General features: G+C 37.2%; 1 protein-coding gene across 1 annotated transcript; it reads right to left on the minus strand.

The window, feature by feature from the left end:
- LOC140228402 (protein O-mannosyl-transferase TMTC1-like) lies at positions 1-25793 on the minus strand. Its single transcript, XM_072308621.1, has 18 exons — positions 25550-25793; positions 17425-17916; positions 15183-15360; positions 14019-14092; positions 12396-12474; positions 11045-11148; positions 10013-10202; positions 9313-9434; positions 7971-8141; positions 7578-7691; positions 6749-6898; positions 5601-5812; positions 4803-4938; positions 3844-3988; positions 2665-2802; positions 2081-2206; positions 1593-1670; positions 1-902 (listed from the first exon to the last, which is right to left on the minus strand). The coding sequence occupies exons 2-18, from the start codon at positions 17865-17867 to the stop codon at positions 780-782; spliced, it is 2583 nt and encodes an 860-aa protein (XP_072164722.1). The 5' UTR covers positions 17868-17916; positions 25550-25793; the 3' UTR covers positions 1-779.
- Between the last annotated feature and the right edge of the window lie 1885 nt (positions 25794-27678).

Here is a 27678-nt window from a genome sequence, read left to right on the forward strand (position 1 = left end):
TCTGATGTATGACATCAACTCCAGTGACTTTACAGTTATATTCTGGATAAAAGAACAAATATACTCACTTGTCAGCTCACATGAATACATATTATCATATAAATTATGCACAAGAGAGAGTGCTTTAGTGGAGATGTAGCCTATTTGAGGGTATTTACAATGGTGCAACATGCGCAGCACTTTGAATACCCAAGAGTGTGCTGCATCTGTACTAACTTAAAAAATGTAGTCCCGTTCATTATTTGTTTTATAAAATGGGTCTATGAACAATGAACTATGATATCCGCTGGTAATACTTTGTACTTTTTTAGTACATTGGGACTGGTCTTCCATCCGCTGTGCAGATGACTGTATGAATCAGAGTGACTGTTTGGGTTCTTGCAAGCAAACAGCTATTTGAACTGCACAGATCAGCAACTCATAATCTGCCATCAGATAATATGCAGAACAGATATGTTTTTTGGGGGGTTTTTAGCTGCACACTCTATTCACTCCTGTGCATTCACAAGAAGAAAAAAAAAAACATAAAGAGAGCAAGTGTAATTCATAACAGCATTTCTGATTGGCTACAGTCTTAAACCCAAGTTATCAATGTAGATGGTGCACACAAATAACAGCTTCAAACTGATTCTGAATACAATATGAAGGCACTGCACTTCACACGATTCAAATGCACAAAATTTCACCAAGTTTCTGCTTGCAGTGCTTGACAGAACAGATTGTACCTCTACATGATAAGCAGAACAAATGAGGAAAGCAAAATTTGTTGTGCTGTTTCCTTAGCTCTTCTTGGCTCTGCTCTCTGCTCGATTTAGCTTGGAAATATTTTCAATCAATATGCTGTTACCAGGATCCAAGATGAGTGCTTGTTCATAGTATATCCTTGCTTGCTTGTACTCTCCCTATAACAGAGACAGAGAAACGAAACCCAACTATGATGAATAAAAGATGTTCTGTGTTCATGGATCATGAAATAATCTGCTTCCTTCAAAAATACAGTCTTATGAAAATTAATACACGGAAATCGTGAGGGTTACTCAGTAATGTAAGTCACAGTTGCCAGTTACAGACATTTACTGCCCTTCTCTCTTTCCATATGCTTCATAAAAAAAGTCTATTTAAGGCAAGGTGCTGTGGTGGCTGAAATATGATAACAGCATGCATCTAGATACCCTCAACTGTACATAAACATTTGTTCCATGGCTGAATCATTTTCCATGAAACTAAAGATGGAGCCTCATGGTATAGCTGACAAAATGGCTTGTTGATTGTGAAGTGGCGAAGAACATACACAGTTCCTAATGCTGAAATTCTGAATTAAGAACAAGGCAGTAACTATCATTATTAAAACTACTCGTATCTCTTGTTACCTCCAATGTCCATGAAAGCATGTGTCAAGATTGAAATACCTATCAAACAAACAACAATAAATTTTTCCAATGAGGAAATGTATCCCAAAGCAAAGAACACCCATTTAATACTAACAAGTACACCCCTAAATCTTTTCATGCTGCCTACGATCACAGCACTCTTTACAAGTATGCATGGCATAGAAGGGGTTCTCACAATCACCATTACTCCATAGCACTCACCCTGATATGGTGTAAGGCTCCAAGATTCAACAGACATGATCCCATGTCTGGGTTGAGAGCTAAGGCAGCCTCGTATGTCTGTAGGTTGGAAATGTGGGAGGTGTACACAGCTGTAGACATGTTTCACATTGTATGGTGTAAACAAGAACTAATTTGTATGGCTGAGGAAAAAGTTGAACAATACTGCCATTAACACCACTTGGTGTGTAATAGCTGCTTCCATTTTTCAGGAAATAATACATTGAATGCTCATCACACTCAATGGCAGCACAGAGCTGGTATCTTTAAACTCAATAACAACATGTTTGGTATCTGATCAAACAATTGCAAATGTGCTAATTCTGAAAGATTAACATGACTAAATTACAACCATGTTATGAAAAAAATCATATATACACAATTACATGTATGAGCAAAAAAAAAAAGAGGTTTGTAAGAATGTAAAGAGAGAGAGAGAAAAAAAAAATAAACAGGTTGAGAAAACATACTTCTTTGGCCTGGTCAAGTCTGTTAAGACCCTTGAGGTAATTCCCTCTCTCAAAGATTAGCTCAGCCTTGGTTTCATCATTCAAGTTGACGCTGTGGTCTAAAATGTAGTCTACTTCATGCAGTGCCTGTATAGAAGCAAAACACAAAGGGTCAGTTACAGTAAGGTATTTTAAATGGATCTATTATCATGAATATCGATGAAGTGATGATATTAATTTTACATCTGTTATAGGTAAACTGTTCAAAGCACTTATGTCAAAATCATTATTTGCTCATTTACAATGACTTTTGCACTGACTTCTGAATCTTTTACAAAACAACAGACTCACTGCTGAAAAGCATTTAATCTATACTTGATGACAAACATTAGCAGTAGTATAATTTTTATTCCATGGCAATCCTTCAAATTAAGCAAAATTTTGACTTTGAATGCATGATTTGATATTTAAGCACTCACTTGCTCAAATTCTGAGAATGAATTAAAAACAAACTTCATACTTCACAACCAATGCATAATCATTTGTCAAAAGAAGTGTTTTCCTGATTTCATGGACTTGTCGAATATAAACGGTGATTCACTCACTCTGGTGTACTGGTGTTGGATGCTGTAGATGCTGGAGAGAAGACGTCGGAAGCTGATCATATCACGGTCATGATGCAGGCCAGCCTGGAGGAACCTCTCTGCATCGCCATAGCGACCAAGGCGTGTCAGGACTTGGGCCTGCCATACAGAGAAACGAGGCAAATGTTTCTATGGTCTTGTCTATTGGATGATTGTTATGTTTATTTCAACAGTGCAAACATTGCGTCAACATTAGAGTAATACCCACAGAATTGTCATTTCTTTTTTATGTGTGTGCTCTTTAACAGCATTAACCTAACACAAAGAAATGCTCTAAAAAAACACCAAACACAAAAAAAAAAACCCCAAATAAATTGTCAACAGAAATTGGGAACAAAATATCTTCAAAGCAGATCCAAAACATACATACAGGCAAACTGTATGCCACTGCACACTTTTATCCTGCTGAGGATGAGTCCCAAGTATACTCGGGCAGGTGTCTATGGAAAATGCGTGTTGTAGCAAAATCTGTCCGTCTTCAACGGGTTAATGGACAAAATGTTACTGACTCACACATTAAAAGTTTGGTGTGCTTGACGGTTTTGAACAAATAATGTTATTTTTTGCTGGCTGTTGAAAGTCAATTTCATTTAAATTTTGTGGCAGAGATTTGTGCCTCATTAAAAATGCCTTTCTGTGATAGAACTACTTGTTTGGCAACTTCTGAGAATTGACACATATTTTCATACGCCAAAGTTTATACTTCATGAATGTTTTCATGCCATCTACAATGTATGAATTCTTACCAGTAATCAGTAACAGTTTATCCAGCCGTTGTTCAAAACTTTACATTAGACATCATTTGCTGTTGTTTCTGTCTTTCTAAGCATGCCTTGTTTCAATTCTTCCTCCTACACTGGACCAATAATTGCTACACTCATAGCTGCTGTATTTCACAGCCCATCTTTTCTCATCCATACAGACACTATGCAGAAGAATCATGTGCAAAACAGCCATGTACATCATTGGTGTTTATATGGTAGCCCTGTACCAAAGGAAATATATTACCCATATCATGTTCCTTTGAAGACATAGAACAAAAAGCAGCATTTTATATAACATGTCTGTCCTCCCCCATGTGATGTAGGAGGGAGGGTGATTTATCAATATTCTCACCATGAATGTGCCATAAATACTTACATATTGGAGCTGAATGTCAGTGTTTTCTGGCTCCAACTCTAATGCCTGTTGGTAGATTATCAAGGCATCACCAGGTCGGTTGGTATTGTAGTATACAGCAGCAAGACTCTGCAAGGTTTTGGCACTTTTGTCTACAGACAATGCTCTATGTATGGTTTCGGGAAAACAGAGAGAAAAAGATATAAAGATTCTGCTCTAATGATTTCAATTGTGATGGCAATTTTCTATTAACTGCTTTGTAGAAACTTCCTGTATGTAATAGTTTGAAGTGTTGATACCTTTTTTTTCTTTTAATTTTTACAATGACACAACAAAATATAATATATTTTGCTTATAATTGACATTGTGATCACAAGTAGGCAACACTCATACCTCCTGTATCCACCATCACAAATACAAAAATTTTCAAGACTTTAATATACAGTCGTTACATGCTATGGCACTGCTTTAGAGAATAAAGAAAAGAAAGAGACCATCAAAAATGCTCTGCATTGATGCACTTGTTATGCTTTTTTTTCTCAGCTGTTGTGCAATATACTAGCTAACCCTTTTCAGAGGTCTTTAAGAAGGATCAGTTTCTTATTCTCCTTACTATGATTACCCTTTCCTTATTTGACACTCAGTAAACTATTTTCATCACTGTTAGCTATCAAAAAATACATGTATGTCACTACCCTACTTGGAAGTAAGAATAGCATCAGAACAGCAAATAAGACGCCAACTGGTTGAGGAATGTTTAAAGTCTAAATGCAGTGCAATACACCTGAGATTAACTGTTACCAAATACTCACACTCACTAATAAAAACTAATAAAAAACTAATAAACACTGGTGAGTACATTGAATACCCATCCCCACTACAACTCTTCAAAAGATGCCATAGTCAAACCTATCAACAACTAGGACATTGCAACAATATAACTGCATACAAGATGCATAAGTCCAGGCATTTTCCTTTACCTCTTGTACATTTCTTCAGCCTCAGTTGTCCTATTGAGGAGACGTAGGAGACGGGCCATATTTGTCATGGCTATGGAATGGCTGGGGTCAAGGGTCAGGCATTCTTGGTAGTGGTGGAGAGACTCTTGGTAGCGATCTACAAGGATTGGTAGATGCAGCAGGGTGGGGAGACATATAAGACAGGTGGTACTTGAGTGTGTCTTAACATTACACATACACACAAGGAAACAAGTGGACACACACCATAACAGATATCGATATAAACTACATCTTCACACTGGGGGACACAGGTCAAGATCAGGTTTGAAACAGATACCATGTTTTTTAGCATTCCATTCATAGCAAGAGTTCATGAATTCAACAAATTTGTTGAAGTCGTGAGACTGGAAGGTATATTAACCATGATGAATTGTCCTTCCAACAACAGATGGCAAATGTGCTTGCGGGAATAACATTAAAACTTTGCTCTGGGGTGATGTGCTTGTAACAGCAGAATTACTCAAATACGTATGAGAGTGCAAAGTGATATAAACAAGTCTGATGTTTGCCTGAAACTTTTCTTCTTTTCTAATTTTGATATTAATATGAAGTAAATATACATTGGGAGGACCAGGGAACCAACATGGGTTGCAGGATCTATGGAAGTCTGAAGAGAAGAAATGAATGTTTTGCATCTTGGATGTTTTTTATTCACACATGATGCAGAGAGGGAATAAATATTTTAACATTACATACACTGGAGGGCTTTTCTGTCAGAGAGAGAAATGAGTTTAAGGATAATACATTGTCAAGACATACCATTGCTCATGAGAAATGCTGCATAGTTGTTGTGCACATCAGCAGAGACCTCTGCCAGGCCCAAGGCAGTGAGGTAGTAGACCTCTGCTGCCTGCTCCTTTCCCTGTCTCTGTTTGATGGAGGCCAGGCTGTTGAGAGTATCCCATGAGGCTGGGTCAATCTCTAAAGCCTTCTCCAGTAGCCTCTCTGCCTCAGTGAGTTCACCACTGTCACTGATAGAAAATAGAGAACAGTTTTAGGAAGGTAAAGAGAGGGATAAAATTTGACATAGAATTCATAGGGTAAACTCAGAATTAATCTGGGGGGGCATTTCATAAAGCATTTTGTCCGACAACTTTGTCGCACAAATTTGCTCCCAGCCAATCAGATGCAAGGATTTCAGTAGCTTTTAAGAGTTTGTCAGACAAAATATCTGACAAAACGCTTCATGAAATCCCCCCCCCCCCCTGGTCTGTTGTAAGCAGTCTCCACTATTCCTTCCTTGTGAATTTTGGTCACAGATAATAATTATATTCAATTCACAGGTGATTATTTTCCAAAGAGAGGTGTACAATTTCATATTAAACTTAAAATTGTGCTATAGATACCAAACTGGCATGTAGACTTAGAAACAAGATATGTACTTGTACTATCATAATTTTTTTTTCTCAAGTACTCCATGGAATCCTCCTAACTGTTCTATTTATGAGTCTCCAAGATAGCATTTCTAATTCCCCAAAGAGGATAAAACAACAGTCTGACACAGGTAAGCAAAGATGCAATATCTCTTCTTCCTGCAAAATTCAAGTTTCACAATTACAAGTACATAAATACACACATGAAATGTTCGATCCCAACATTTGAAAATTTCCATCTATTCCTTTGGCCATGTTTTTGTGACATCCTTCAAAATATCCACTGACAAAACATATACCAAATCATCACATCTAATACCTAACAAACATGACATCTTGTGAATATGAGTTCAGATGTCAGATTGAAAACTGATACCAATGCGTATTCCAACGTGAAAAAGAAATAAAACAAATTTTACAGCCAATAACAAAGAAGTGTACTACAAGGATCAGCACTGGTAACGTACATGTGTACATATATAACTCTGTCAATACTGGTACACTGAATTAAAAATCCAAGATATCGACAGCTACCTGTAAAGGTTTGCTAAATTGAAGTAAGCCTTGGCATGTCTAGGATTAATCTGGAGAGCCCTGAGAAAGTATTTCTTGGCTCGTTCAGGCTGGTCCTGGCTCAGCAGTGTGCCCAGATTGTTGTTGGCCGAAGCATGTTGTGGGTGTAACCTGCACAAGCAAGGGGGAAAATTATATATTATATTTCACTATATATTTCATGAAACCCAAAGAGGAAGCACAAACATTTTACACCAATCAAGTGTGGCAAAGACAAAATGCTTTGCATTTTCTGACTTTCCCAACAGTACTGCATAAGTAGTGACATCTACAACTTTGGTGCAAAAAGTAAGACAATGCAGTTTTAATGTGACTCTACATGCATAAAATGGATACTGATTTTGACAATCTGGGTAACTCTGCAAGTAGCACTATAATTTCTCCAATTACGAATACATGTGTACCACTTACTCACACTGTGATCATATATCAATAGATTGTCAATATGTGTGTGTATATTTGTGACCTTGTATTACCATGCAGGCCAACAAGAAGTCACATGGGCTAGTTTTACAATACCAATGTCTGATATTTGAGGTTTCCTTAACCCGTTGAGGACGAGTCCCAGGTACACTGGGGCAGGCGTCTATGCAAAATGCGTGTTGTAGCAAAATCAGTCCGTCTTCAACGGATTAAGGAGTGATCTTCCTTTAAAGGACATCATTTTTCAATGTGCTGTGATCAATGCAGTAGCTCCCTACGTTGTCGAGAAGAATGTACTTTGGCCAATGACACCACATGATATTTAGCACCACACTTTGTGATTTAATCCACCCTCATCATGTCTCACCTCAGAGTTTCCTCAAATCTTTCTATGGCTGCCAGGGGAAACCCCGAATCCATCAAGTAGTTGCCATAGTTATAGTGCATCTTGGCATTGTGAGGCAGAGTTTCCAAGCCTGACCTGTAGGCAGAGAACATCACCAACTTGCTCATTTATCACATGCATACAATGAATGGATTAGGATTCATTCAATAGCTTCCTCATTCTCCAAGATGGTCTGGAATATTGGGCCATGGTTGGTTTAGTGATTTACTTCTACTCATATTACTCTTGGCAAGGGTTATTTTTTAAAGCTACTGAAGTCTACAATTAATTGAAAGATACACACTTTTTGTGCTCAATATGGCATATTGACAGCACAGAATCCAGTTTGCACCACTACAAGAGTCTTGTACCCACCTAAAGAGAGTCTCACGTGATTTCCAAACACCATTACGAATCCATGTTCGCTGACAGAGGCAGAAAATGGTTGTCAAGGTGCAGAATGCAAGTAAAATACGCAGCATTCGACATGTTGTGTTAGAGTAGAGTTTGCTGATTCCCCAGGCAAGAAGGATACAGAATCCAAGACTAGTTGGGGAGAAAAGACCAGAAAAGACTTGAAAAATTAATGTGGCATATTATTGAAGCAAGATGAAATATCTAAAAATTTGAATGCTTTGGGATTGAACATGCTCTGTGTCATCTAAAGAGTGCATATTGGGTGTTGTTAACTGCTACACATTTCACTGTACCCGATGGAAAATAACAGAAAGCACATCACATAATGAATGGCAATTGCAACATAATTGGGAAAAAAAATATCTGACTATGCCTGTTGATTTGAAATCATGAAATGAAGAACACAAGAATTACTCTTTGACACTCATAAACACATGAACATGCTTTGATAGCATAGCTCCATTTGCGAAGGATCAAACATCAACACGTAACCGTGTAAGTTTGTCTTAGCCGTATGCTTTCCATTTCCAGATTACATGATTAGTATTATTTGATTTGACGGCACTAAAAAAGAAATATTGTACATTTGCAACGGGTGTCCTATCCCATTTCCAAATGCTATAAGGTGCTTAGATCCTACATGTAGCAGCTCTGAAGTCAATGGATTTGACTCATGCATCATGATTACAAGGTACAACTACAAATCACAGAAGAGAAAAAAAAAAATCGTACTTCATATTAAAGCACAGCATATCTGACCCTCAGCTGCATCACAAACCCCCCCCCCCCCCCAAAAAAAAAAAAAAAAAAATACAACGTGCTAACTGTTCGATTAATGGGACAAAAAACAAGATAAAAACCACTGGAGAGACAATGAAGGGATTATCAGATTAAGCTGCAACAACCATGCTCTTTTAACACATTCTGTTCATTATTAGTGCCAACTTTCAAAGCAGTAGCATTATCCCTTCAAAAATTATTAGAGTTGAAAGTGAAGAGTGTGCAAAGGATTTTTAAGAAATGAAAAGGGACCTCAAAGTCATACCTGATCTCACTACTCTACAACAAAAGAGTTGCAGAAAAATTGCTGAAAACACACTTTCCCATTCACTTTATGATCCTAAACTCAGGGTAATGTAGAAGTTGAATAGCTCTTTCATAAAATGTGAAAACCCCAAACTGACTTGGTTGACCCATTTCACCTATTTTGAGTCCTCACATAAAAATCAAGGGGTGTGACTTTTTGTTGGTTTTGTGATGCACAGTCACATATAGTATATGTGATAGTCCCTGTATATACCTGGGTATGTAAAGGATTCTCTCCGCCACCACAAAGCCTACTTTGAAGAAGAGATTAGACGCTGGCAAGAATGGAATGGCCAAGAACAGCAGACCACATAGCAAGATTCTCTTCTCATCACTCTGAAAATCAAACACAACACACAAACAGCATTTCTTTAATTAGCTATATGGCTGTAACAATACATGACAATGGGTAAGGCAGCATATCCATGCACTGATACCGCTACAGCACCTGCTACAAGTCCTGTACATCTACTTGCAAGCACAGGTTCAGAAATATGAGATGCAGGCGTCTTGGAACCATCATGCTCTGTACATCACCACCCTGTTTCCAGAGATATCTAACAACATTTTCAAACAGATTGTATAGGAAATGACAAAAACATGAGAAATTTTTGATCATGCAGATGGGGAAATACTGATTACTTATACTGATCTATTAAATTAGGTATGTGTTTGAAAACTGCTATCTCTTGATTGCAATGAAAACATACAAGTCAACAGACGAACTTTGTTCACAGACTAAGTAACAGTTAATGGACTTTGCCAGCCTTTAGAATCGTAAGCTGTATCACAGAGATACAGCCAATTTAGGATATCAAATGTTTTTGTCAATGAGTCAATGAAGTTTCTCATTATCTGCAATTACAAAGAAGCTCTTTGGAAACAAGACATTTTCTTTTCCTGAAGTCACTGACCTTTGACCTCACTAAACAGTGTAGTCCCAGTGAGAGAAGTCCTCCAACAGCAGCTAGAGTGGCTAGATTTCTGCTGTCTCTCCAGGATTCAATGAGGGGGATACTCCCTACCTGCCAGTCATATGACAGAGTCACTGGACAGAGTAGCAGCCCTATGTTGAATGCCACAAGATAGCTGTAGGTTAGAAACCTGAGGAGTGGAAATAACATACAAAGAAATTAGTCACCCCCTAGTGGCTGGAAGGGGGGGGGGGTAGGTCTGGACATTTGATAAATGATGTATTTACACCATTAAAAAATGTGACAGTCCATTGGCTAATATCTAATAGAGAGGCAGTTTAACCCATTGATGACAAGTCCCAAGTATACTCCGGCAGGCATCTATGGGAAATGTGTGTTGTAGGAAAATCAAACCGTCCTCAATGGGTTAAATAGTTAAAATACAATCAGTATCAGTTATCAATATTTCTATAACTGTAACACAACTGACTTTGCACACAATATCCCAACTTTTTGTCAAGAATTACCTACTGCATTTTGCTATATTTTTCTCACACTTGACTCCCCACAAAGCCAATATTCTAAATGTTACCTGTGTCCAACTTTTCTACCCAAGTACTGTAGGGGCTTAATATATAAAATGGAAGAAATGATATCTCTTTTAGAAGTGTACAGTCTGGAGAACTGAAAATAGCTCTATCAATTTGATGCTACGGCAACATTATCAGGCATTCAAGCTGAGTCTGACACTAACTTTTTTATTTCTTTTACTTCAACTACTAAGAATTAACTCCTGCTTCTGGATGTTTGTGCAATCAATGCAAATTACCACAGTCTTGATGTCACAGGTTGATGTCATACAGATTTAATTTTTTTTAAAGAAATTAATCATAAGAATCTGTATACCTATCCTCGTATTTTGCATGAAAACAATGTGATAGTAAAATGATGATTCAGAATACGATTTCAATACACTTCTTCATGTAAACCCTGTAAAAGGATTCCTCACTCCATTTGATGAGACATTGGTACCTTGTGGTCATGTGATCAGCAAAGGCTGCTGGGTTATCCTCCTCTGAGAAGTGGGGTAGATGGCCGTTGAGCATCCAGATACGGAAACCAAGGAATACAGACACCTATCATCACAAAAGAAGTCAAACAAATTTCAAATTATTACATACAACAGCTGTGTCCATGGTTGAAACATGCATATCTCTCTTTGTCCTAACTATGCTTTACTCACTGATTGGCAGACATACTGGAATGCTTTCTTCGCTGATCAGCACAGATGTCTGGCAACTAACTGTCAATACACAGAGATTACCTAATCCTCCTAATTCCTATTGTGCCATCATGGTCTCAGGTTGGACTGATGAGGCACACAAGTGAGTGGGCTTGCTAGAGTACAACAATGTCAATTTGGAAGAATTACTGGTACTGAATGTTGATAGAGAATTTTTGCGAGAGAAAGTTATTACAGAAAGATAGGTGCCTTGGCCCATTAAGGATTAAATGATTTGAATATATTTATTTACATGCACAAGCATCCACTAAAGCTCCTACTTCTAATGACACATTTATTTAGCACAAGGCATATGGTATCTTACTAGAGGGCTACACATCACAAAAGCAGTTGATATAATAATAATAATAATAATAATACATACATACAATTTCTATAGCGCCGTTCTCCACTTTGATTAAATGCTCAAGGCGCCGTAATTGTACATCAAAGCAAACAGACTGAAGATACAGGTGAAGAGTTTGTTCGCAAAAACCGATAAGTCCATATTTGCTAAATGGAGATATTTGCTATTAAAGGTCAAGAAAAATAAAGAGAATAATAAGAAAATTGTTGCTTCTTTTGACCATAACTTCAAAAATGTACCTTTATATGTAGTGACCAATATATCATTTAAAAGGTATTATTTTGTACTTTATGACAGATACCTACTTCAAAATCTTCAAAAATGGACTTATCGGTTTTTGCAAACAAACCCTTCAAGTACATCACCGTAATAGAAGAAGATGAAGAAGCAGAAGAAAAAAAAAAGACATGAAAGTCTGTCTTCAAAAGACACTGGTCTTCAAAATGCACTGCTAAACAAATAGGATTTTAAATTACTCCTGAGATGTTATAGAGCTTGAGTCTATCAGCTCACAAGGAAGTGAATTCCACAGTGTTGGTCCAGCGTGAGCGAAAGCTCATTCCCCCCAAGATTTCCTAGAAAACAGAATATGTAAGAGACCTGAAGTTGAGGATCGAAGAGTTAAGAGACTACAAAAAGATTCTAAAGACAGCTTGTCTGAAACAATTATATGATGAGGTCACTTATCCAGGACTCTAGGCATGCATTTCTATCATCGTACACAGTATACTCACAGCACAGAAGAGAACAGCACACCGTACAGCTACAGCACGGAACTTGACTGATTGCCATAGATCTCTGGGCCTCAGTAGACTGGATGGAAGAATAATGAAACATGTGCTTTAGATAAATCTGTGATGAGAATGTTTGTAAAATTTTATGAAGATTGTGTCTATAATATCTTCAATGTAATCAAAACAGTTCCCCTTTAAATTACAAAATGAAATAATGTAAAAATGACAAATAATTTACAAAATACCCCATAAACAAACTTGTGTTGGCATAAACATACAACCTTAATAAAGCATTACATATAAATGTGTAATATTCAGTGAACAGTCATAAAACTTGATCAATATGCTTGATCAACAAATTTACATTATGATCACATGCACATAATGAATATCTTAAATTTGTTTTCTCAATAACTTTGTATCTGGAAGATTTTGGTTAATTCAAACCTGCAAATAATTTGCATTAAATTTTAGAAACCCATTTGCAATTTTTATAACCACACAATTTTGGCATAAACTTTATGTTCAAATGAACAAATCATAAACAATGAAGACCGCCAACTTGCAATGTATGCATGCATGCATGCATGCATGATTGAGTCAAAATCTTTCTACAGGCTACTGACACCTAAGAATAGTTTAACAATATTTTGAAGTACTTGGGTATAGTTATATCACACAGTAGTACAAAAGTAACTGATGCAAACTGATATCAGCACCAGAAAGAACACTATACTACAAAATATATACCAGCATAAATGTCCTAGCAGAACGTTTCTCTGCAAAGTGTGTAGACACAATTTAACCTGCAGAGCTGTGACTAATGTGATTTGAAGGTCTAAATACTCACCTACTTATTCCAGGGTATGCTAGCACAATATCATATGCTACACACACTCCTAACACAGAAGCAGCATGCTCCTTGACTAACATGGCAGCAAAGGCTGACAACACACAGAAATAGAGATGGAATTTTGATGGAGTTTGGTGTGGGTAACATTTTGTTCTTGAATACCTGTAGGTCAAACATGCAGACAGAGAAAGAGAAAAAGAAAGAAATACCATCAACCTTTTACATGTTTTGTTCATAGTGTACATTCAAGATTGAAAAAGAAGCATGATGTAGCAGCTGTGATAAAGTAAGGACCTTGGGCAAGTACAAGAATCTCACTCACAGCAAATTGCTGCTACACTTTGTCCACCCTCTGAAAACAAACAGACTGTGTTCTTTTAAAGCATGACTCATTACCTTTTCTCAGTAAAGGACTGACTGAACAAATATTGGTGCAAAAATATGATTGTGTGTCCCACATTACAATGCACAATTGCAATGGCTACAATATCCATTTGCTCACGTCATCAGAGCAAACAAACTAGTAATGATACTGTAGTCATTGAATTTTTTGTAAGTTTTGCTTAAGATTTGGCAACTTACTTTTCATGATAATTAGATACCAAGTCCACAGCCCCTGAATCCATCATTCAGAATTGGCAATGAAACTGATGACTTATAATGTCTCATTCATTACCCTCACATGCTGAAGAATAATATGAAAACAAATGGAGACACTTACAAAGTGTAATGGAAGGATACATGATATCTAAATTGTGTCTAACCATTACCTTATAAATGCTAAGAATGAAAGTAAGAACATGAGACAGGACAAGACATCAGCACGTCCCACCACTCCAGCAACCTACAAGAGATGAGAAAGGGAGAAGAATTTAATCAAGTCTTCATCTCTCTCACATATTTCATTATAAAGCATTTTGGTGGCATCAAAATCTTACTTCTCTGTATGGATGCTTACAGTTTTTAAAAGACTTTACAATAATGATTTTCTATTTCTATTTTACAAAATAAAGAGAGAGACAAACACAGTTTACATGCTTACATTGTTTATTTAAACACTGACCTGTTTGTTCATTTTCTTATTTGTAAAACATGAAATATAAATGAAAAATGCAGCTGCATCCCTGACCTTTTGATTTTATGGTTTATACACAAAATAACAGATATATGCCTAGTACAACTTTGCATACAGGAGCAAATGAACATTGTAGAGAATGGTCAAATAGATTGTATCCTGGCTGTAGAAAAATGTGCCATCACTATCAGATAGACTATAAGCTTTCAATTCCATTTAGTACATTTTGATTCAGTGTTAAAAGGTGTGTACAGTTCTGGTCGAAGTGAGGATTTAACTTTTAACATTTTGTGAGATATTCAGAAACCATTCTTTGAGATGTCAAAGAGCATGCAATTCTAAGGGGTATCAAAAGTTAATTTGATGAAAATCGGTTTTGAAATGGCTGAGATATCCAAAAACAAGGTGAAACAAAGAGATCCTAATAAAAGGCGTAGCATGTCGCCTTTTATTATTATCACTTTTTTGGAGTATCTCAGCCATATGAAAACCAATTTTCATCAAATGAACGTTGAATCCTTAAAATTACATGCTCTTTTATATTTCATAAGAGGTTTCTCATTATCGCACTTAGGAATGTTCAAAACATGAATCCTCACCTCAACCAGTACTGTATAATACAGTCCCTTTAAGTAGTCTTCAAGAGAAGCATTTGATATGTAGTAGTGGTAGTAGTAGGTACATACCAGGGAACTGCATACAATCACTACAACAATTTGGGATACATGTGGACCATTAAAAAAGAAAACAGAGAAAGAAAACAAATGATTACAACAGTCTTTAACTTGCCTTTGATTAAAGCATGGCATGTTGATCACAATTAAAAAAAAAGCACCAAATTTACTTGGAATTTGCTTACCGCTTCACAGTGTATAGGGTGGACAGCAAACAGCAAGGCGCTGATAAAAGCTGGTGTAATATCTTGGAAGATGACATGCTGACAGACGTACATAAAGAGCACAGAGACCGAGGAATGGAGGAGGATGTTGACAAGGTGATAAGAGAATGGCTGCAAACCACTCACTAGGTAGTTCAGTCTGCAATATCAATTCACAAAAACAAAATAATTAAAAACACAAGAACTTGAATCTAAAATCATTTAAATGTCTTGTATCCAAGTCAAAGTCTATAGCTATCCCCCTATTAAACCTTGATACTAGATGTACACTAAAGTGCCTGAACTCTGGCATACATGTGAGTTTCACACACTGATTACCAACTGAGGAATTGATTCCACTGATTGTGGTGAATGCAATGATATATCTGAAGTTTTCTCCCTGCAAAGGTTGTGTCACTTGTACAATAGTTACAAATTTTGTGATGGTTTTTGTCACTTCCATAGGGCCTATATTATAAGTACAATTTCTTTTCCTTCATTGAACATTCAAACATGCCTGTGAAACGTATTATATTAGGGATGATATGATTTTCTTTTCCATATAGGAAATCAAAATATTGATATTCCAATACATGGAAATACATTATTTGTAGCAAAACGTATACATACAGATTTAAAGGGACTGTACAGTACTGGTTGAGGTGGGGATTCATGTTTTAAACTTTCCTAAGTGAGATAATGAAAAGCCTCTTATGAAATATGAAAGAGTACGCACAGTTGTAATTTTAAGAAGGATTCAACATTTATTTGATGAAAATTGGTTTTCAAATGGCTGAGATATCCAAAAAAGTGCTAATAATAAAAGGTGACATGCCACAACTTTATTAAGATCTCTTTGTTTCACCTTGTTTTTGGATATCTCAGCCATTTCAAAACCGATTTTCATCGAATAAACTTTTGATACCCCTTTAGAACTGCATGCTCTTTGACATCTCATAGAGTGGTTTCTGAATATCTCGCAAAACGTTAAAAGCTAAATCCTCACCTCGACCAGAACTGTACACACCCTCTAAGAAGAAAAAATAAATATAGCTTTAATTAAATCTACAGAAAACCATGCCTAATTGTATGTACAACAGTCTGCCACCTTCTGAATACTAATATCTGAAAACTGGCAAGTTGCTCATGGTAAACAATAATAGCCTTGAATTACAGCCTGCTTCTGTGTAAACATAATATTCCTTCATATGAAATTTGTGACTATATCTTTCCATAAATAATGTCAATGATATACCATTTAAAGTTATATGGACTGGGAAATTGGACATGTACTGGTAGCTTTATGCAAGGTCCCCATGTCAAGATATTATGTGCGAGTTCATCATTTAACAAAAAAAAAAAAGAGCAAAATTGACTGTAGTGGGGGCACAGCTCCCTCTACCTTCCAATGTGACATTCACATAGTGCCTACAGTTTGGTCCTTCATTTGCACAACAATAGTTTATTGATCCTGGGATTGGATATTATGACTTTATCACCTACAGCACATGCAATACGAGTCAAGTATGCCCACTGAATCCATTTCTACCATTTCAATCAAATTGTTTTGTTATACCACATTCTGAGTTGAAAAAAAAAATCATCTCCATCACAAGTGTAGGTTCAGTGAGTAAACCTTTGGTGTTTGGCCTTTAGAAATCTCTGCCAGAATGTAATCAGCACAACCACACCAAATGTAGTATTTAACAAACTCTCCCCAAGAGATAGATTATGTTAATGAGTTCTGGGGAGTAGAGATGGATGGACAATTCCAATACATAATAATGAATCCTGCACTCTTTAGGGCGGAGGTATTAAAACTAATTTAACAGAGGACACAGTGGGATAGAGCACCATATGCTCGTGGGATGATGAAGGCACCAATCAATAACCTAGGGGGTGGACTGACACTTGGACATAGGCTGTTAGCAGGCCAATCTATCTGTTCAATTTAAGGGCAGAGAATCAGATCAGACCCATAACAACCACATCTGCCCCCCCCCCACCACCACCACCTGCTCAATTATACAATGTCATATAATCTAGGCAAGTGCTAGGAATGACTGTACAGTACCTCTACCTGTGTGGTTTTGAATACAAAAGAGTTTTGCAACTGTTGAAATCTTCCCAACATGTACAGCTCATCCTAGCTAAAATTCACTTTCTGATTCCACTTCCCTATACACATACTCTTTACTAATGTACATGGGGAAGTAATTTATACCTGAATGTGAGAATACACAGTGGTCTGTATGACTTGTGACTTGTGTTGTCACTCATTGACTTGCCCCAGAAGTCATCCTGGAAAACTTTCCATAAAGCTGTCGAGGGCAAGACATCCTTGTTGTTCTTGATAGCAAAGATGTCATCATGCACAAAATCAGCATACAGCGTATTAGAGAACAGGACAAAACTGACCACAGCTATAATGATATAAAGATGGATATGTGATCTGCTCAGGAGAGGTAGGGATGCGTTGGAGGAATGTGCAGAATGTTGGTCCTGCTTTACTGCCCTGCGTTCCCTGGCAACGGGCAGGGAGGGGTGGGTCTTGGACAGGCTGGAGGAGGATCCATAATGGAGGTTGTTATTGTTGTTGTTGCTATGGTGACTGGATGATGGAGAGTGCGATTTGCGGCCAGATGGAGGCCATCTGCGCATGGTCATGGTTCATGGAGCTACATGCTCTTTGTGTTCTTGTCTCATCAGGATGAACCTGGATGACAGAGAGAGAGGAGTAGAAACAAGGCATATTATCAGCAGTCATGCATCATGCACACTTGTAATTAGCATCTATACACTCATTGTTTGGTATGAAGTACGTGTAGCTCTAATTAAGGTAAACCTCATCCATTTTTTAATAATTTCATAGGAAACAGAAGGACAAAGGAATCTATCTAGGATGTTGGTATTGATGTTAGGCCATACATTTGGAGTATCATACTGACATACACACGTTTGGCACATCAAATGTTACTTTTACAATACATGTACCTTAAAGACACATCATGACCTTCTCTCTAATGGATTAATGCTAATATTGATGGTAAAAAAAACTCACACAAATTTCAGATAAATGGATCTCTTTATCAATTTTGTTTTCTGCTTTTATTCATTATCATCTTGGATAATTGCCTGATAGATTTTTTTTTTCTGATTTATGCACACTTTTGGAAACAAAGCATCAAACTTCACTGCAATGTAAACAATTTAAATAACAAAATGATCACACTGAAATTCAAGAGCTTAATATAATGATGTTACTATTTGGCTAATGGTAATGTGTGTGTAAAACCACAATTACCACATGAATCAAACACTCATAAGCAAACTTAACCAAAGTCTTTAACAAACATTGTAAAACCCTGTCACTAGAACAGCATATCTTGGGGTTTAACCATGGAGGGAATGGTATAGAAGGAGAGGAGGGTGTTCCCCTTTGCACAGTAGGGAGCTTAAATGACAATGTCAATTTGTGCAAACTGTCGTCATGACTTCAATAGGTATATTTTTTTTTCAATTTTCTATTTCATGAGTTCAGCGTGAGAATTCGTTAATCACAGCGAAACAGTTAGGCCCGAATTCACAAAGGTGGTACAATCTTGTCCATGGTTTAAACCATGGACAAAGACCATGGGACGCCAAGTGTCGCATGGACTACATGTATTTCATTACAAAATCAGTCATTGACAAAATTATCATTTCGTTATGAAATGTTGTCATGTCGTTACAAACTAATCATTTCGTCAACGAAATGACTGATTTCGTAACGAAATATTCCATGCTACACTTTTCACCCCATGGTCTTTGTCCATGGTTTAAACCATGGATAAGATTGTACCACCTTCATGAATTCGGGTCTTAGAATTGGGTAAATTTCAAATATGTGCAGACGGCATGAGAGTAGGCAGCCATGACTTCATCGCATATTCAGAAGGTGGTAGAGACCAAACAAGGTGTGGCTCTCCCTACCAGCGAGTTTGTTGTGAGAAAATAAGATCATTGTGATCAGCAAGCTTGAAATACATCCCCCACTATAAATGTCTTTTGAATATACCCATACCTTTCTTTCTGTATGAGGACATTTTAGCAAACTTGATGTTTATATTGCCATCCACAACATATCAATGAAATTTTTTGTATGATGAGAGGGGATGCCATAGGATTATATATAATCATGGCACTAGGCAGTTAAGTGTATTTACTTTACAGAATAGGAATGTAAACTATGCTAATAGCTGTTTGGATTATCACTTCAGCCTGAGTGTATTCACTTGAGGTACTGTATTGGCCCTATCGACACAAAGAGCTCTGAGTGTGCCTGGACATCACTGCACTGATGTCCTAGTTTAGAAAATGATTATATTCTAGTACTGCTACTTGAGGGCTTTCTTTTTGCAATATCGAAATATGACAGATATATCACTCATGAATATAATTATCATAGCCACTTTCATGTCAAACTTCCTACTCACTGCACAAAAGGACAACATTAGCACAGTCTTTTGCCTGGCTGATGATCTGAAATGATTCATCACTCAAGAAATCAATGCAAAGAGCAGTAAGCCCTGTCCTCTGCATGCACCCAGTCACAAGCAATATGCCCAAATGCATAATAAACATGTAGCGAGTAAATGTATTTTAAATAGGCCCTATATCGTTACCTACTGTGCTGTATGTGCATGCTGGCTGCTGTTGCTTTACTATCAGTTATTCAGTAGACTCACAACTCTAAGACACTCATATTTTTGTGATGTACATTGTAAGTTCACTCAACTCTGATGATTACCGGTATTTTTTGATTTTTTTTTCCAACATGACAACAAAGATAGTGACAAGATGTGATACATTTCTTCTTCTTTCTTTCACACATAAAAAACACATACACTGTACATGTATTCACTGCATACCAATTTTCTCTGACAGAAGGGTCCCAAGATGTGTATAAACAAATCAATTGGTACGTATGTAATCTCTGGTACTTGGCAATATTTAGATTACGCTCACATATTACTAAAAGTACAAAAAAAAAAAACACACCAAATTTAATACTAGTTAGTGAACAACAGACTCGTCCTACTCTTCCTCCTGCAAAATTTACAATACACAATAAGACGGAATGAGTCTGCCAGGCAAAGGTAATTCAAACATGAAGTGACCAAAATGTTATCATGGCTGCTCCCTGAATACATTCAGATCACTATGCAATGGCCTTCACGTGGGAGCTTTCATCAAAAGCAAACACAGAACATGAATAATGGTAGTGTCCTGGTTGAATGCTTTCTTTCACTACGAAGAGGAAGAGGAGGAACGCAAGTGAAAGGCAGGTAGTGAATGAATCAATCTATGGTTGTGTGTCTGAATGATCTCTCCTGTCCTGTTTTACACCTTATTTCTGCCTGTCTATATACAGCTACTCTCATTATGATTCATGAACTAATTTTCTTTTCTTTTTTCTTTTTCTTGTGTAAAGCATCTCAAAGAGAATACTCCCCATAAGGCAGGCAATAACTTGGTAAAAGATGAATCTGTCAGGAAGTCAAAATGTTGGTAACCTCTGAATAAATGACACTAAAATGGCAAAACACACAAACACAAAAACAAGTACACACACACACACACACACAAACACACATATGGAATGCAAGAAGAGATAATCACTATAATGTACACAAGTACACCATGGTAATGAAATGCTACAAACCTGTAACTCATGGCAAACAAAACTGAGCAATCCAGATCCTTATCAGAGGTTGTAAACTGAATGAAACTGTATCACAGACACAAGGCAAACAACACCTTGCAGTATAAGAAGCTTCATACAGTGTACAATGGTATGTCATTGTCAGTGTACAATGTACAATAGAGCAAGGGAAAAAATAGAATTTGAACAACATACGGTACATCCCCTACACCCCGATATCAGTTGTCATTTCATTTCCTCTTTGACATCCACGAATATTGCAGCAATAGCAACTACCCATCTACAGACATCATGCGTGCAAAGCCTTGAAAATAGCCAGTACAGAAGGGAGCACCATTCACTCTGTATTTGTTATACAAATTTATGTCGGCAGCCAAAATACACATTTCCCAGTATACTGGATATACCATACCTTGTTGCTATGATTCACAGGGCCTAAAAAGATAAAGAAAGGAATTCCCCAAAATTAAGCAACCTGAAGACAAAACTGAAATATCCAGAAATAGTCCTGATGTACTTTTGAACAGTTACATTTTGCCAAATTCCTTTGTGCTTTCAAGCAATTTACTTCCTCTTGTTTACCAGATTTTTTTCTCTTTCCCACTTCCTCTTCACCCCCTTTCTTTTGTTTGTTCTATCCTGTGTAATCATCTCAGTGACTTCAGTGAATAGCTTCCAAACCACAGCATGCAGTACTTTAATAGCTCTTTATTGAAAGCTAGTCTCATTGGATTTAGCAAGAAAAACACAGGGCTATATTTTGAAGTTACCACACTACTGACAAAAGCTTATAACATCACTGTACTCTACAGTACTATGTGTGTATGTATGAAGATGTGACAAAAGTCTGTGAGTGTAATGGACATCATTGGTCGGTGGAAACAGAAGAATCTATAATATTCCATGAATTTCTAACACTCGGTCTCATTGTCCTGAAATGTTCCCTGTTCTGTTTGGTTAACTAAGTAGTCTACTCTTTCTTAATGGCATCTTGAAGACAAATAGGGAGTATATAGCTTCAAAAAAGTCATCACTCATCAGCAAGTTTTGGCCATATTTTCATTTTGTACCAAATCTTAGGCTATCAAAATCAGAGGTATATTGGTAAATTACGAACATTTTATGGTTAGTAAAGTACTGTTTGCAGGCAATCAACAATCTGATAATACATACTTACATGAAGTTGTAGTAGTTACATTATATTTACATGTAGTCAGCAGAGCCCTACTGCAAATAAAAAGTCTATATCTACTTTGTACTAGATCTTTTTTCTCTCTGTCAAACGAGGAAACACTACAAGAAATTTGATAGTTATGATTAACCTGATGAAAAACCCTGCATTTTTTTTTACTTGTTGTGGAAAGTCTCCTCCTCATACATGACACTACCTTTAGGTTCTGAAAATGACAACACATGTTAGACATATACAGCTTGTCAAAATATATCAAATCCTACAGTGTAAAACAGTAATAGAATGGAAGTATGTCACTCTAAAAGAAATATTACTGAGCCAAAATGAACCACTATTTAATCTATTCCAAGAGAGCGGGTAAACAACACCTGGTATAATCTATCACACTAGTATAGCAGGGTTCTCGGTTCTTTATGGTACAGTGTAACCCCATGGTTTCAAGTTCACTGCCTCCAGGTACCAACCCACTGTAAGTCAGAGCAACAACAAAGGCTGCCAACAAGTTAGACACCCCATGACTGACTACAAACCCCTTCCCCCTCCCAACTATAGGAATTTGGCTTCAAGTGTTTGCATACAGTCATCACCTTTCCATTATATTGTACCCTGTGGATTGCCGGAGGACTAAAATGGAATGAATAGGTCTTAGAAAGCACGTTCTGGGACAATGGATAACTGCTCTAAATGACAAGTATTTAGCTCAGCAGGCGGCCATTCATTGCCTACCAGGATCAGCAAGAAAGGGTAACCATTCAAAACAGCCTTTCCCCCTTCATAATAGTTAGACTGTCAAGACACTAACATCACCATGTGGGAAGTGGGACTACCAAAAATGTCTTGTCAAAAGAGTCCTTTTGCTTTTCATCCATTCCATCATTGTGCATTGGTGGCCCTTCTTTCATGTGATCATCCTAAAAGCCCCAGGCAAATTTTTGAAAATATTTTGTCAGTTGAAAACCAGAGGATTGACAGGGTCTGAGAAGAGAATGTACCACTTCACTGCCCTTTCAGTTTTACAAGGTTTGTCTGGTTTTTCAAATTGCTTTTTTTTTGGGGGGGGGGGGGGGAGGTGTTCACTATTTGTGTTTTGCGTGTGAGCACCCTGTTTGTGTTATTGCTGTTGTTTTGATATTTTTTCCTCATAGATAAAGATATAACCTTAATTTGCTCTAACACTTCACAATGCTGAAAGTGTAAACTTCCCCATGGCAAACATCTGACATATTAAACAGAATGACTCAACTGAAATGCAAATCTTGAAGAACAGTATTCACTTGTCTCAATCTTGTCAAAATCTGTATACTATAGTGAGTAGAAATCAAGGAAATATTGATACTTCCGATGCATCTTGAGGCATGTGACTTCATGTTGTCTCTATTTTGTCTTTCAAGGTTGATATACCTCATTCAAACTACAGGATCATCATAGGAATCCATACATACTCAAGACAGAAGATACCACACTTACATACTCTATAATGACCACCACACTTTGACTTAAATCACACCCGATGACCTAAAAATAGTCCATATACCATAAACTCACTATATCACACACAAAGATATTAGCAAATATTGATGTAACCTCCCTCTGTAAATTCTATATTTTGAAAAAAAATTTTGAAAAAAAAATGCATAGATGCTACACTGCCCTCTAATGCTGTTTGAACGACCAAGACTCAATGAGCGCCATTGCAAAGTGAATTATAGATTATTGACATGTTGGGGCTAATAATCAACCATGGTAAAGCATGACAACAAAGAAAGTCCCCAGCTGAAGCGACAAGTATTGATTTCCTCCAAAGTACAACAGAGGGCTCCTATGCAAGATCAAAGAGCTTTGGTAACAGATCAATGGTTACAGGAACCCTATGGGCATAAAGTGAAGGCACGAAGAGCAGTATGAATGAAATTCACTGTACATTTCTGATATACTGACAATATGGAAGCTTTACTAATGACTAACCTAAAGGCTCTGTATGTTTCTATCTAAAAAATGTAGGCTACACTGTATGATACACTGTATGTGTCCAGAAGGAATATCTAACACTAGTTGTACATCATTTCTTTCTTATTCAACAAACCATGCAGATAGAGAACTACATAAATCCACAAGTGTACACACTTTTCAAAATATTTGGATGCATTAGATCATGGTGAGATATTGAACACTATCGAAATTAATGGCCTGTAATCATATCCAAACATATCCCTACAAGGTGGAGTATATTGCGAGATTATATGCTAATAAGACAAGGCTCTTTGACAAATGAAGAGTAGGATATAGGGCAGATTTGTTTCCCAATCTAAAGGAAGGCCTACTGAAACAGAGAGCTACACCTACATCTTATCAATCAAGTACATATATACAATAAATACAGAGAAATAAAAAAAAAATCCCTTCATAATCAAGTTCTGTTAGTCACTGGACCCTAGGATGTATAACTGAGCTGAGCAGTAAAATTTGAAATGAAACATATAATCTATCAACATTATAAAACTTGCTAAAATATTCTTGGCAATTTGACAACTGACTTTACTTAAGCATTTCATGGTCAATGTGACAGAAAGAGAGAAACAAATTGTCGGAATATAATTACTTCTGAAATCAAGAGAAAGACAGCAAAGTTGAAAGAGATGGGTAAGAGGAGAAAATATTCAATTTGAATTAATAATAACCTCTAGGTAGAAACCATAATTTCAAACTGGTTGAAGAAGAAAATGGGCATAAATATATATTGTACTACTGTTTCCATTCATGGTATGCTAAATGCATGCTATAGTTTGGGCAATGATTGTGAGGGGTAGGTATTCCACTCGAGCAGTATTTGACATAACATGATCAGCACAGACAATTGGTAAACAAAGGAAGCCCCACCTTCATCCAACCATGGAGCTGTGAGTATGAAGCTCCATGATCATCCAGCTTATAAAAAAAAATCAGGCACAAAAATCTCCATATTACCAACGGTTCAATGCAAGCTATCTCACAAAGGCCTACATGATGATCTATAACATCATGAATAGCATACACCTTCTATACTATTAAGTGACTCCGACTTCAATCAGTGAATGAAATTTTAACATTTGTTGAAATCGATCTATTTTAGGCACGCCTATGGGATTTTGACGGTACAGCAGACAGACAGCATAGACCACACGATACGGACACGGCCAAATAGTCACAGACTACCGACACCGCCTGAATTCCCACTGCCATGCAATGCATAGTTGCGATGAAACCATGGAGTTATTTTCCATGATCAAATCCGATACACATTGCATCAGGGGGAGGTGGCGCAGTCACAATGCGACTCTTTCACCATTTTCATTTGGTCGTTACCGTATATGATTTTACTTTTTACAAGAATGCTGTACGACACATATATGATAAATGAGAACTTACTAACACTTTCCCGAAGGAAGTTCATAACCTGAACGAAATAGTACTCACCCCAGGGGGCAACTGTTGTTTATTTAATATGTGAAATGACAGTCAACTTGTCTAGGGTCACTCCACTGATCTCTCACAACACAGCTCTCCCCGCCTTCTCCTCCTCTCCACTCGTCAGCAGCACAGAACGCGAACGTACGTAGGGACTACCGAGGAGCTGATGCTGAGAGAAGAAATCCGCAGCAGTGATACCTGATAATGTAAAATGTGCACGAAATACAATCCTAAGATGACGGTAGAGTATATTTTTGGGGTCATATAGAAGCAGTTGAGACAGTTGACCAGCAAGAGGAATGTAAGTCACGCATTCACGCCACGAATTGACGTGAATTCGGTAGATGATGAAGGCATCTCTTCTTCCGGTTTGCGGACGTTGCGCTGAGCGAGCAAGCGAAGGTTCGTCTGTCAAAACAAAACGATTCAGCTCCGAATCGTAATTACGCGCGCGCCAGCGATCGCGACCTTCGCTCGTGCTTTTTACATGCAGCCAACCCAAGCTTCGTAAAGAACACCATACCACTGGTGTCAGAACAGGGAGGTGGGAGAAAAGCACTAAAATAGAACAGTATGTTCTAGCTTACATCCCTTGTCAGAGTAATAATGTCAGAAGGTTGGTCACAGCATGGAGGTAGCTCCATGGTAGGGCCTATACAAGGCGCTCCTTGGTCAGAAATGTACATTATGAATGGCCATCTTGAGTGTACTACCAAAACAGGCAAAACCTCTTTACTGGGTGCCGAAGTCAGATTTTGTATATTCCGCCTTATGGGTTGCGTTGTTTGTTATGTTCTTGATGCTGTTGTTATTTTGAAGGTGCCGAGTCCGAATCTGCACGGATGCTGCAACTCTTGCATCCTTGAAGGTTTTAGCATTTTATTCAAGAGCGCCGCCAAAATGCTATCCATAAAATATATAATTGGTGATAATTGAAAAAAAAAAATAGGGGCCTATGATGGCTTTACCCTATTTCGAGGGTGGCATGAATCTGAATCTGGAAGAGCTAGGCCACCTTATTGTACCCTTGAGGGTTTTCAGCTTTTCAAGACTAGGCCTTCGACACAAATTGATCGCGATATTTTACTCCACAAGTCACACATTACGGAATACGTGGGAAGGCCTTGGAGTGGTTCAACAGTTACTCAGGAAATAGAAGCCATTTTGTTACAATCAAAGACATTATTATTCAGTAATAAGAGAAATAAAATGCGGCGTTCCACAGGGGATTTTATTAGGGCCACTATTATTTACTTTTTTGTATTAATGATTTTTGTCAGGCATCTCAAGTACTTTCCTTTATCCATTTTGCTGACGATACTAATGTATTTTTTACCCACAATGATGTTAATTTTCTTGTTCAAAAAGTCAAAAGTGTATAATTGGGTAAGATCCAATAAATTATCGTTGAATGCCAAAAAAAAAAAAAACGAAATATGTGATTTTAAGAAATACTGTTGACACTTTGAGCACAGCTACTAACAGTTTTGAATTATTTTCATTTAGAAAGAGTTTCACATTTTACATTCCTTTGAACTATAGTTGATGACAAACTTTCCTGGAAGTTACACATTGATTATATTTGCAACACAATCTCGCGTAGGCGTTATAAATAGAATGGAATTGTATATCCCTCAAAAATCATTACTTATGTTATATTCGTCATTGATATTGCCTTATCTTAATCATGGTGTTTTAGTCTGAGGCAACACTCAGCAAAACCTACTGGATAGGGTCACTCGTGTCCCTTCTACAAAAGAAAGCTCTCCGTGTCATATGTTATCCTTCCATACCCTCCCACTCAAATTTGTTATTTGCCTCTAATAAGCTGCTTAAAATCAAAGACTTGTTTTTTAATTTAATTTGGGACAATTTATGTACATGTACAGCAACAACTCACTACTGTCCATTTTCAATTCTATGTTTCTAAGAAATCAATCATTCTATGAGTATCCCACTCGACGTTCCAATGAATTTCATTTACATCTATTACGAACGATTTTTTGCTGAGAACACACTTATTTTTACTGGCCCAATTTATTTGAATTTTCTGAATAATGATATAAAAATGCCCCCTCTATATATTCATTCAAAAGGCGATTAAAGTCCTTTCTATTGCAATTCTATGATCCCAC

Source organism: Diadema setosum, chromosome 5, assembly GCF_964275005.1.
Source record: "Diadema setosum chromosome 5, eeDiaSeto1, whole genome shotgun sequence".
NCBI lineage: Eukaryota > Metazoa > Echinodermata > Echinoidea > Diadematoida > Diadematidae > Diadema > Diadema setosum.

Bases quoted from the DNA above. Each gene is read 5' to 3' on its own strand.
- LOC140228402 (XM_072308621.1), bottom strand. From the start codon at position 17,867: ATGACCATGCGCAGATGGCCTCCATCTGGCCGCAAATCGCACTCTCCA. The intron at 11,149-12,395 runs GTGAGTATACTG...TTGTGATGATAG, and splicing joins GTGCTGTTCTCTTCTGTGCT to GTGTCTGTATTCCTTGGTTT. The intron at 3,989-4,802 runs GTAAAGGAAAAT...AACCATACATAG, and splicing joins GCTGAAGAAATGTACAAGAG to AGCATTGTCTGTAGACAAAA.